We start from the raw sequence: 13,394 nt of genomic DNA, 5'->3' as shown, positions 1-13,394 counted from the left end.
TGCAACATATAAAAGGATTTTAAAGGATTCTAAGATGTTAAGACTGATGTTTATGCAGGAACTCTGATTGAGAAGTATTAGAACTAGTTTTATTACTCAAATCTCAGTCCTGAAGTACACCAACCAGGGAGGAAAGCCAAATGCAATTATCAGTCTGACTTCTTACTTGATAATATTTTAATATTTCAGTTTTTATTTGTGAATAAAGTTAGAAAATGTTTAGGTTTAGTTTCAGTTCAATTTACCTTACAAGTATTTTTTGGGGGGGAAAAATCCCACCAAACACTGATTTATGGATGGCAGGGGTTTGTTTTAGTTCTGGATTCAGTAAATTAAGATGGTACTTCCAGTTTGGTTCAGTTCCTGTTCTTCCCTATACCCTATGTAATTAACCACCTTCCCTCCCTTCTTGTTAGCTTGGTCTGTGGCCTACTGATAAGCAGGACTTGATGTGACAGCTGAGATGAAGTACATGGGATAATTAGGCAGACAAGAGCACAGGATTCACTGGTTTCTGAGACAGAGACACATGGAATTCTTTTCCTAGTTGGTTAAAACTGGTTATAATCTAATCCCTGGTTTACCAATTACCCTTATTTAACAGAAACACAAGAAAAATAGCTTACCTAGCTCCAGGATGTCAGCAGTTTCTAGTAAAGAAAAAAATGTTGGAGCATAAGTCATTAAGACAAACAACCAATATGATGGAAGGTGAAATTCTAGGGTAAAACAGGAAATTGAGCATTTGTCTAGTTCAGTTATCTTAACCTAAAAGACACTGAGATTCTTAGTAGTCATTGTGGAAGCACACCACCCAATTTTGCCTATTCCCAAGCCTATAAAAACTATAGAAAACCAGAGAGGCTAAGCAACTGTGCCTAAAACTATGAAGCTAATTTGGCATTACCTATACTCAGAATCTAGGTTTCCTATTTCCAGCTAAAACAAAGTATATTGCTTATGACCAATATCTCTGTAAACTGCAATATTTACTTCTGATATAACAAGTGAGTTACTTGTAACTCAGACCTCTAAGAACAAAGGTTTTATGGGAGAAGATGTTGAGTAAAATTTTTCCACACCAAACGGAGTTTTTTCCCCCCTTACCTTGATATTGGGATGCAGACTCTGATAGGTGACCATATTTGTGTTTTCTAACATCATTCCAGTCTATCACTGCAGGGGGAGAGAAAAATAGTCATGTGGAAAGAAAATATAAGATTAAATACTTTTCCAATTTGGCAGTATGTATTAACAGTTTTTAATATAGTAATCCACTTCTGAGAATCTATGCTAGGGAAAAATACTCCAAAACACAAGAAAAAGGTTTCATGTAAAAAGCTTTAGCATTGTTTATAATAACAAAAAAAGGAACACCTAAATCTTCAAAATAGAAAACTGATTAAGATTTGATAATACAAACACTTGACAAAGTATGTTGAAGCTATTAAATTTTTACAAAGGCTAAAGAACAAATGGGAAAATGTTTATGTTACAATGTTATTAGGTAAAATATGGGAACAATATTTTATATTCATGGAATGATCACAATTATTTAAAACACTAAAAACAAATAGCACCCCAGTTATAGGCACAACTGTATCCTCCAAAACTTCATGCTAAAGTCCCCACTCCGCAGCACCACAGAAAGTAACTGTATTTGTGATGGCAGCGGTGGGCCATCTGGAGCAGCTGCTGTCATCATGCCGGCTGCTGCAGAGAGGCACAGCTGGGAATGCACGCTCCATGGAGCCGGTGGGAGCCTGGGAGCAGGCAGGAGTCCCGCCATTCTGGGCACAGCTGCAGCTACCCAAACCGAGGCTGCAAACCCAGACCTCCTGCTCCATGGAACAGGAAGGAGCCCTGCCCCGACGGGCACAGCTGCAGCCCCCCAAATGTGGCTGCAGACCCAGGTACCCCTGCACTCTTGGGGGTCCAGGAAGGACCCCTCTGCCCTCGCAGGATCAGAAGTGCCTGCTCCCCTTGCCTGGCTTCTCCCTGCTGTTGGCACCCGCTCTGATCTTGGAGCAAAGTCAGGGCAGAGCCTGGGTGCTATGAATGGCAGCAGGAGGCAGATTCCTAAGCAGAAAAGGGCGGATCCCTGGTGAGGCCCACCTTCAGGCCAGGGAGGGTCTGAAGGCTGGGGGCTGAACTGCCAGTCCTGCAGACTGGAGTGGGGACTTGTGGTGCCTTTTCCAGGCCTGCCCATGGCCACCCACAGACCAATGGGCACACGCTTCCTCACCTCTGGGGTCCATAAAAACCCTAGGAACAGCCAGAGCAGAGCAGAGGAGGAGCCACCCATTCTAGGGCCTCCTCTTTGCTGAGAGCTACAGAAATGACGTGACAACCTGCCTGCAGAGAGGAGCCACCCACTCTAGGGCCTCCTCTCTGCAGAGAACTGCAGATGATGGGATGACCAGCTGCAGAGAGGAGCCACCCTCTCTGCTGAGAACTGAGTGAACACTTGTTGGGACAACCTACCTGCAGAGAGGAGCTATCCTTTCTGCTAGGGCTGAACACTCACTGGGACATCCTGGCACTGTGGGTCATCTCTGAGCTGTTCTATTGCTCAATACAGCTCCTCTTCATCTTGCTCACCCTCAACTTGTCTGCATATCTCCTTCCTCCTGGTTGCAGGACAAGAACTCAGGACCTGCTGAATGGCGTGGCTAAAAGAGCTGCTGTAACACCAACAGGGCTGAAACATGCCCCCTGCTTGCCGCAGTTTGGGCAAAGAGAAGGAGGGAAGAGCTGCAGCCCTTTGGGGAGCCCAGACCTGGGAGCTTCTGGAGCCAGGGCTGTGACTCCCACTTTGGGGCCCTGTGGTTCCTCCAAGCTTTTGGGCGCTACTGCATTCCCCAGTGCCAGCCAGGGAAGCTGCTTGTGGTGCGCCTGGTCCAGCTGCAGCCTCACAGAGAGCTGCTGACACCTGGAGCTGCCCACCTTGCGGCAGGAGCTGGTGTGTCTGACTGCGCAGTAGATGGACCCCAAGCTCGCTCATACACACTCCTCACCACTCCATGCCTAACTCAAGTCTCTCTTGGAGGCGAGGGATCCAGGCTGATAGCGTAAGCAGCCTGCCAGGCCAAGTGAGTGGAACAAGCCCAGTGGGCCCAAGCAAAACTCAGGCAAAGGCACCACTGGCCACAGGTTTCTGACCAGAAAAGCAACACTCCTAGGACCCCACAATATTTGGAGAAAGGGTCTTTAAAGAGATAATTAAATTAAAATGAGGTCACTAAGGTGGTCACTAATTCAGCATGACTGGTGTTATCATAAGAAGAGAAAGTTTGGACACAGGTACAGAGAAAAAAGATCATGTAATTAACACAGGGAGAAGCCTCAGAAGGTAAGGAGTGAGGCCTCAGAAGAAAGAAATCAACCTTGCCAATGCCTTGATCTTAGACTTCTAGCCTTCAGAATTGTGAGGAAATAAATTTCTGTTGTTCAAGCCACCTAGTCCATGATATTTGTTACAAGCAGCCCTGGAAACTTATGCAACTGCGGAAATTATCATTAGAAAAAATATATAAGTAAACACAGCAAATATAAACAACTGGTTATCTTTGGGTGGTAGTACTGGGTTCCCTGACACCGTCCCCACTTTCTGTTTTATAATCTTATATATTTTCAAATTTTCCATAAAGAGGATACATTACTCATATAAGGAGAATATATTTTCCTCAGTTGAAAATTTAGATTCATCTACTGACCCTACTACTTTCTCACCATCAATCACCTATCATGTCTTTACTTAACTTCTTGTTCAGCTCCGACTCCATGGTCCTCACTAACATCATTGTCTGGCAAACACTCTTAATTCCTTCCCATCTCTTTTTTGTCAAACGTACCTACTAAAGGCTCAATCCTAAATCTGGTTAAAGCCACGTATCGACCTATACTGTGCCTACCCCAGCAGCTCACCAGTGCTGAAGAAAAACAAATGCAAGCTTATTGGTCTCATTTTAAACTCATAGCTATAATTCTCAAATGCCACTTTACACCGCCCAGAAATAATCATACCACATTTCTACACTACTTTTCCATTTTCTAAAAAAAAAAAAAAAAAAAAAAAAAAATTCGTATCTTTCTCTCTCTCCTCAAACTCCAAATATACTCTCCCCAACTTCACTCTCAGGGAATTCAGGATTCATTGAGAAAACAGAAGTAAGAGTAAGCCCTTCCACTCATTTCATGACGGTAGAGACTTGATCTTGTTTAGTGGTGAATCCCCAGTATGTAGTATAGTAACAGGGACTCATTAAATGTTTGGTGAATAAATTACCTATTCATTCATGGTTTTTTCTGACTTCTCTCCTGTTACTGTGGATGAAGTGTCTGTTTTTATCAAAAGCCAATCCTCCATATTAGCTGCAGGTCCCATAGTCTCTCATCCTCTCAAAAACTTTGCAAGTATCCCCCCGTCTTTTTTTTTTTTTTTTTTTTTTTGCTATTCTTTGTAATTGGCCAACAATAATTTTACATATTTTTGGGGTATAAAGTGATGTTTCAATACAAATACACATTGTGGAATGATCAAACCAGAGTACAGCAATTAGTATATCCATCACTTCAGATATTTATAATTTCTTTGTGGTGAGAACATTTAAAATTCTCTCTTTAGCTATTTTGAAATATATAATACATTATTATTAACTACAGTCAACATGCTCTGCAATAGAACACCAGAACTACTCCTCCTATCTAACTATAACTTTCTACCTGTTGACCAATGTATCTCCCTTTTATCTATACTCACCCCTCCCCTCCCAGCCTCTGGTTATCACCATTCTACTCTCTACTTCTATAAGTTAGACTTTTTTTAGATTCTACATGTGAGGTTATATGATATTTGTTGTTCTGTGCCTGACTTCAACATTACATCCTCTAGGTTCATCCACTTTGCCAAAAATGACAGAATTTCCATTTTTTAAGGCAGAATGTATTCCACTGTGTATATACACCACATTTTAAAATCCATTCATATATTGATGGACACTTAAATTATTCCCATATCTTGGCTACTGTGAATAGTGCTGCAATGAATACAGGCATGCAGATGAAGCTATCCCTTCAACATACTGATTTCATTGCCTTTGGGGATATAGCCAGTAGTGGGATTGATGAATCATATGGTATTTCTATTTTGTGTTTTGAGGAACCTCCATCCTGTTTTTCAAAATGGCTGTACTAATTTGTGATATCCACAACAGTGTATAAAGGTTCCTTTTTCTTGTAATCCTTGTCAATATTTATCTTTCATCTTTTTGATAACAGCCAACATAACAGGTGTTGGCTGTAGGGTATCTCACTGTGGTTTTCATTTGCATTTCTCTGATGATTAGAGATGTTGGACTTTTTTTTTCATATATCTGTTGCCCATTTATATGTTTTCTTTTGAAAAATATCTATTCAAGTTCTTTGCTTATTTTTAACAGGGCTGTTTTCTTGTTACTGAGTAGTTTGAGTTCCTAGTATATTTCAGATATTAGTCCCTTCTCCAGTGTATGATTTGCAAATATTTTCTCCCAATCTGTGGGTTGTCTCTTCACTCTATTACTTCCTTTTCTGTGCAGTAGCTTTTCACTTGAATGCAATTCCATTTGTCTATTTTTGCTTTTATTGTTTATGCTTTTGAGTTCAAATCAGAGAAATCTCTGTCCAGACCTCTAGCAGTTTTATAGTTTCAGTTTCATAGTTTCAAGTCTTTAATCCATTTTGAGTTGATTCTTGTATGAGGGGTGAGATAAAGATCCACTTTCATTCTTCTGTTTGTGGATATCCAGTTTTCCCAATACCACTTTTTGAACAGATTTTCCTTTCCCCAATGTGTGTTCCTGTCAAAAAGCAATTGACTGTAGATGCACGGGTTTATTTCTGGGCTCTCTGTCCTATTTCATCAGTAGATTTGTCTGTTTTTATGCCAGCACCATGCTTTTTTGATTACTATAGCTTTGTAATAAACTTTGTAATACAGTAGTGTGATGTCTCCAGCTTTGCTCTTTTTGGTCAAGATTGTTTGGCTATTTGGGATCTTTTGTGGCTCTACATTAATTTTAGCATTGTTTTTTCTCCTTCTGTGAAGAATGACATTAGAATTTTGATGGCGGTTGCATTAAATCTGTAGATTTCTTCTGGTGGTATAAATATTTTCACAATATTAATTTTTCCCATCCATAAACACTAGATATCTTTCCACTTATTTGTGATATCCTTAATTTCCTTTATCAGTGCCTTACAGTTTTCAGCATATAGATCTTTCACTTCCTTGGTTAAAGTTACTTCTATGTATTTTACTTAGAAGTAAGTGGTATTGTAATATGACCCAGCCATCCCATTACTGGGTATATACCCAAAGGATTATAAATCATGCTGCTATAAAGACACACGCACACGTATGTTCATTGCGGCACTATTCACAATAGCAAAGACTTGGAATCAACCTAAATGTCCATCAGTGACAGACTGGATTAAGAAAATGTGGCACATATACACCATGGACTACTATGCAGCTATAAAAAAGGATGAGTTTGTGTCCTTTGTAGGGACATGGATGCAGCTGGAAACCATCATTCTCAGCAAACTATCACAAGAACAGAAAACCAAACACCGCATGTTCTCACTCATAGATGGGAACTGAACAATGAGATCATTTGGACTCGGGAAGGAGAACATCACACACCAGGGCCTATTATAGGGAGGGGGCGAGGGGAGGGATTGCATTGAGAGTTATACCTGATGTAAATGACGCGTTGATGGGTGCTGACGAGTTGATGGGTGCAGCACACCAACATGGCGCAAGTATACATATGTAACAAACTTGCACGTTATGCACATGTACCCTAGAACTTAAAGTATAATAATAAAAAAAAGAAAAAAAAAGTAGTAAGTGGTATTGTAAATGGGATTGCTATTGTAAATGGGATTGTTTTCTTAATTTCTTTTCCGGAAAGTTCACTGTTAGTGTATAGAAATGCTGCTGACTTTTGTTAGTTGATTTTGTATCCTGCAACTTTACTGGATTTGTCTAATTCAAATGGTGTTTTGGTGCAGTCTTTAAGATTTTCAATATGTAAGATCATGTTGTCACCAAACAGAGACAATTTCATTTCACCCTTTCCTATTTGGATGTCTTTTATTTCTTTTTCTTGCCTAATTGCTTGGGCTAGGACTTCTGATACTATGTTGAACAGAAGTGGTAAGAGTGGGCATCCTTGTCTTATTCTAGATCTTATAGGAAAATCCTTCAACTTCTTACCATTGAGGACAAGGTTAGCTATGTGTTGAGGAACATTCCTTCTATAACTAATATATTAAGAGTTTTCATTATGAAAGGATGTTGAATTTTGTCAAATGCATTTTCTCCATCTATTGAGATGATCATGTGATTTTTGTCCTTCATTCTGTTATATGGTGAGTCACATTTATTCATCTGCATCACATCCCAAGGGCAAATTCCACTTAATCATGGTGAATGATTCTTTTAATATACTGCTGAATATGGTTTCTTAGTATTTTGTTGAAGATTTTTGCATCTATGTTCATCAGTGAGATTGGTCTGCAGTCTTCTTTTTCCTCTTACCATTCAGATAAAGGGAGATGTAGTCTTCTCTTGTCGTATCTTTGTCTGGCTTTGTTATCAAGGTACTGCTGGCCTCATAAAATAAATTTTGAAGAATTCCCTCCTCTTCAACTTTCTGGAAGAGTTTGAGAAGGACTGGTATTTGTTCTTAAGTGTCTGGTACAATTCAGCTATGATGCCATTAGGTCCCAGGCTTTACTCTGATAGGAGACTTTTAATTACTAATTGAATCTCATTACTCATAATTGGACTATTCAGATTTCTAACTGCTTTGTGATTCACTCTTTGTAAACTATATATTTCTAGCAATGTATTCATTTCTTCTGGTTGTTCAATTTGTTGGCTTATAACTGTTCATAGTATTCTTCCATGATCCTTTGTATTTCTATGTTACCAGTTGTAATATCTCCTCTTTCAGTGAGTTTTATACTTTCATATGTTTTCACATTACTGATTAACGTTGTCTTCTGAATTCCCTTTAGCATTTCTTGTAAGGCTGGTCTAGTGGGGATAAATTCTCTGTTTTTGTTTGAGAAAGTCTTGATTATCCCTTTGTTTTTGAAAGACAGGATTGCTGGGTATAGCATGCTTTGCTAGCAGTGTTGGTTTTTGTGTGTTTTTTCCTTTCAGGGTTTTGAATAATATCATCGTACTCTCTTCTGATCTGCAAGGTTTCTGCTGTGAAATCCACTGATAGCCTTAGGGTGCTTCCCTCACATGTGACAACTCACTTTTCGCTTGCTGCTTTCAACTCTCTCTAACTTATAATTTGATTACAACTTGCCTTGGTGTGGATCTTTTTAGGTTCATCTTATTTGGTGTTCTTTGGACTTCCTGGATCTGGCTTTCTATTTCCTTCCCCAGGCTTAGGAAGTTTTCTGACGTAATTTCTTTGAATATATTTTATTTCTTCTCTTTCTGACATATCAATAATGCATATGTTGTCCACTTGATGGTGTCCCACAGGTCTCATAAACTCTATTTAAACTATCCTTTTCATTCTGTTTTTTTTTTTTTTTTTTTTTTGAGACGGAGTCTCGCTGTGTCGCCCAGGCTGGAGTGCAGTGGCCGGATCTCAGCTCACTGCAAGCTCTGCCTCCTGGGTTTTTACGCCATTCTCCTGCCTCAGCCTCCCGAGTAGCCGGGACTACAGGCGCCCGCCACCTCGCCCAGCTAGTTTTTTGTATTTTTTAGTAGAGACGGGGTTTCACCGTGTTAGCCAGGATGGTCTCGAACTCCTGACCTCGTGATCCGCCCGTCTCGGCCTCCCAAAGTGCTGGGATTACAGGCTTGAGCCACCGCGCCCGGCAAACTCCAATACTCTTTTTTTTTTTTTTTTTTTGAGACGGAGTCTCGCTCTGTCGCCTGGGCTGGAGTGCAGTGGCCGGATCTCAGCTCACTGCAAGCTCCGCCTCCCGGGTTTACACCATTCTCCTGCCTCAGCCTCCCGAGTAGCTGGGACTACAGGCGCTCGCCACTTCGCCCGGCTAGTTTTTTGTATTTTTAGTAGAGACGGGGTTTCACCATGTTAGCCAGGATGGTCTCGATCTCCTGACCTCGTGATCCGCCCGTCTCGGCCTCCCAAAGTGCTGGGATTACAGGCTTGAGCCACCACGCCCGGCCTCATTCTGCTTTCTTTTTGCTCAGATTGGATTTTTTTCAATGACCTGTCTTTGATTTCATCGATCCTTTCTTCTGCTTCATCGAATCTGCTGTTGAACACCTCCATTGAATTTTTTAGTTCAGTTATAGTACTTTTCACATCTTTGATGTCTATTTGGTACTATTTTATACTTTCTATCTCTTTGTCAAAGTTCTTAGTTTGTTCTTTCATCGCTCTTTTGACTTCAGTGAACATCTTTATAACCATTATCTTAAATTCTCTGTCAGGCGAATCACATATCTCTATTTCACTTGTGGAGATTTCTCTCTCTCTCTCTTTTTTTTTTTTTTAAATAGATTCTCTGTTCTTTGATTTTTGTATTAGCTTCTATGCATTAAATAAGAATATAACCTCTCCCCAACTTGTCAGACTGGCTTCATGTAGGAGAAGGATCTCACCAATCCATCCAGCCAAAAATTTTAAGGCACTCTCTAATCTCTGTGTTTATTCAGACTGCTGTCTCTTTTATGATGGTCCCCTCAAGCTTAGGATGTGCCACATTCTGTCAATACCCCAACAATACCATAGAGTAGGAGCCAGAATCTCTAGATGTAGCTGGAGATGTTGAGGTACTGAATGGGTTTTCCATTTCCTTCTATCTTCACAGTTGAGCCTGAGCATTTATGCCCCACTCTCCCTGCACTAAGCTAACGAGATCTGTGGCAAAAAACTGTACTCACATTCAGGTTGCACCCTCTGATCCTGGGGAGAAGCTCATAGAAGTGGTCCTGCTGTACGTCCCCCTTTTTGTTTGCTGTGGTCTAAGGCTACTCAGGAATGCAAAGCTCCACTGATTCCCAAATCTTGTCCCTTGGGTGGAAGCTATAGAAGTTGTGGCACTTGAGGCATGACCAAACTCCTTCGAGGAAGAATGAGTAGCCTTGGATTTATCACTGAGATTAGCTAGAGGACTACTGTTTGTTTTCCCATCAGATCCCAAATGCAAGTTCATCAGAAGCCAGGCTGTCAAGTAGCCACTGGAAGTATGTGCTATAAGCCCCTTTTGGAGAACAAATGGGACCTACATGTTCCTACTTCCTTTCTGCACTGCTCATAAGAGGTATGACCTCTGAAGGTATTTGTATACCTATTTAAAGCCATCCCATTGTTCTGTGATCTAGAAAAACTCATCTATGCCTAGTCCCCTTGGCTCCCAGAGCTAAGATGTTTAGGATGTAATCCTTTGGGAGATAGCTGTAAAAGTTGGGGCACTCATGTGGACATATGCTTATCAGGGTGGTGTCAGGTTAATAGCTGTCTACCCCTTTAATTCCTCAATGCAAGTTATTTGGAAGCCAGGCTGGCAAGTAGTCACCAGAAGAGTATGTCATAAACCCCTTCTGCGGAAAAATCGGGGGCTACATTTTAAGCTTCTTCTCTGCACTTCTCCTGGGGAATAAAGTCCAGGGATGTGCTTCTGTACCCGTATAAATCTGCTGCTTTTTTCCTGCAGAGGTCTAGAGATCTGCATAGGCCAATCCCTTCTTCTCCCAGAGCTGAGAGGTTTAGGATGTAGACCCTTGGTGGAAGCTATGTAAGCTGAGGTATTCAATGTGTGGACAAACTCTTCCCAGGCTGGTGGCGGGTTAATATTTGACTGCTCCTAAACTCCCCCAATGTAAGTTAGTTAGAAGCCAAACAACCAAAAAGCTGCCGGAATAGTGTGTCATAAACTCCTTCTGGGGGCAAACAGGGGGCTTCATTTCTTAAGTCCCTTCTATGTATTGCTCCTGGGGGATGAAAGCTCTGAAGTGCTTAAGTGCCCATATCTAACTGCTGCTTTTTTCCTGTGGTCTAGAAAGACTTGCATATGTCTAATCCCCTTTGCTCCCAGAGTTGATGAATTAAGAACCAGACCATGAAGAATCTTAAGTTAGGATGCTATATGTGGGGTTAAAACCCTCCTCTCCATGGGGAGAAGTTGGATGTTGGGGCTTCCCTTCCCAATTTTATGGCACAATGCCCAGGATGGGGTCTGGCCCTAGTGTGCTTCAGTTTTTCCTACCCATTCGATGAGGATGTTTCCTCAGTTGCCCCACGGGTAGGAATTTTTCATCTAGTCTCTGACTTTCTCTGACAGAGAACTGATCCATGAATAGATATTTATTTGGTGCACCCATGGGTGGAGGGAGAGTCAGGAGTTTCCTATTCTGCCACATTGCTGATCCTACTATCAAGTACCTCCTTTCTAACAGATCATTTGCACCAGCATTCTTACTGCTCTATTATTTCCTATCAATGAAAACCTAAAATAAACAAAACCTCACACCCTTCTCTTAATCCCACACATATCCGTCCTATTATATTCCTCTATTTCTTTGCTCTCCTTCACAGGAAAACTTAAGAGTTACCTGCAGTTATTGCCTCTTGACTACCTCACAGTTATTGCCTCCTCACTACCCCATATTATCACCTCATTCAAATAGGGTATGTCTGCTCACCACTCCATTAAGATCACTTCCAAATTCACATTTCCAGAACTGGAATCTTAGAATCCCACACACATTCACATACAACCACCTGTAGGCCATCTCTACATGGTTATCAATCAGATATTAAGAACTTAACATGACTAAAACAGAAGGCCATCCTCTGTCATCTTGTTACTTTTCGTCTTCCCCAACCCAGTAAATGGCACCTCCATTACTTATTTGCATAGAAATTATGCATAAGTTCAGCAGCATGGACTTCCACATACCAAGGCCAATCTGGCGATGGCCATTGCTGAGTGTCCAATCTGCCAGCAGCAGAGATCAACACTGAGCCCCTGATATGGCACTATTCCCCAGGGTGATCAGCCAGCTACCCAGTGACAGGTTGATTACAATGGACTGCTTTCTTCATTGAAGGGACAGTATTTTGTCCAGCTGGAATAGACATTTACTCTGGATATTGATTTGCCTTCCCTGCATGCAATTCTACTGTCAAAACTACCAACTGCAGACACACAAAATCCCTTATCCACCATTACAGACAGCACTGCTTCTGACCAAGAAGCCACACAAAGAAGTGTGGCAATGAGCTTATGCTCATGGAATTAACGATCTCAACATGCATCATCCTGAAGCAGCTGGCTTGACAGAACTATGGAATGGCCTTGTGGTAAAACCCCGTCTCTACTAAAAATAAAAAAAAAAAAGCGCGCACACACACACACACAAAAGATGCAGTTACAGTGCCAGCTAGGTGACAGTACTTTTACTGTCTTCCAACAGCTGTATAATATACATTCTTTTCATCAGAACATAGAACATTCTCCAAATTAGACCATAAGTAAATCTCACCAAATTTAAGAGAACTGAAATCATATCAAGTATCATTTCAGACCACAATGGAATAAAAATAGAAATCAATAACAAGAGGAACTTTCAAAATCATAGAAATACAAAGAAATTAAACATGTTCCTGAAAAACCAATAGGTCAATGAAGAAATTAAGAAGAAAATTTTAAAGTTTCTTGAAACAAATGAAAATAGAAACATAACATACCCAAACCTATGGGATACAGCCAAAGCAGTATTAAGGGGAAAGACGGCTGGGTGCGGTGGCTCACGTCTGTAATCCCAGCACTTTGGGAGGGTGAGACAGAAGGATCACTTGAGCCCAGAACTTCAAGACCAACCTGGGCAACATGGCAAGACCCCATCTCTACAAAAAATACAAAAAGTTAGCCAGGATGGTGGTACATGCCTGTGGTCCCAACTACTTGGGAGGCTGAGGTGGGAGGATCTATTGAGAGGTTAAGGCTGCAGTGAGCCATGTTCATACCACTGCACTCCAGCCTGGGCAATAGAGCGAGACTCCATCAAAAAAAAAAAAAAAAAAAAAAAAAAAGCTCTACCAAAAAATTCTTAGAACTGATAAACAAATTCAGGAAAGCTGCAGGACACAAAATCAACATATAAAAATCAGTAGCACTGAACCAACAATGAATTAGTAAAAACAACAACAACAACAACAACACAAATCAAGAAAGCAATCTCATTTACAATAGCTATTAAAAAAAAAAAACCTACAAATAAATTTATCCAAGGAGGTAAAAGATCTCTACAAGGGAAACCACAGAACACTGATGAAAGAAATGGAAGAGGACACAAACAAATAGAAAGATATCTCATGTTCATGGATTGGAAGGCTTAATATTGT

General features: G+C 40.8%; 1 protein-coding gene across 45 annotated transcripts in view; it reads right to left on the bottom strand.

Moving 5' to 3' along the window:
• The window catches only part of SCMH1 (Scm polycomb group protein homolog 1), a 218,422-nt gene that overhangs the window by 145,650 nt on the left and 59,378 nt on the right, over window positions 1-13,394 (bottom strand). For all 45 annotated transcript variants that reach the window (XR_012421699.1, XR_012421721.1, XR_010579411.2 and 42 more), the window contains 2 exons: window positions 1,108-1,176; window positions 627-650 (listed from right to left, as the gene is read on the bottom strand). Coding sequence is in view for 4 of the 45 variants with exons in the window: in XM_015451609.4 (XP_015307095.3) it covers window positions 627-650; window positions 1,108-1,176 (93 nt within the window). In the remaining 41 variants the exon portion in view is untranslated. The remainder of the gene's footprint in view (window positions 1-626; window positions 651-1,107; window positions 1,177-13,394) is intronic.

This window comes from Macaca fascicularis, chromosome 1 (assembly GCF_037993035.2).
Source record: "Macaca fascicularis isolate 582-1 chromosome 1, T2T-MFA8v1.1".
NCBI classification, from domain to species: domain Eukaryota; kingdom Metazoa; phylum Chordata; class Mammalia; order Primates; family Cercopithecidae; genus Macaca; species Macaca fascicularis.
Note: the sequence above shows the minus strand (reverse complement) of the source record. Positions and strands in the feature narration are given on the sequence as shown.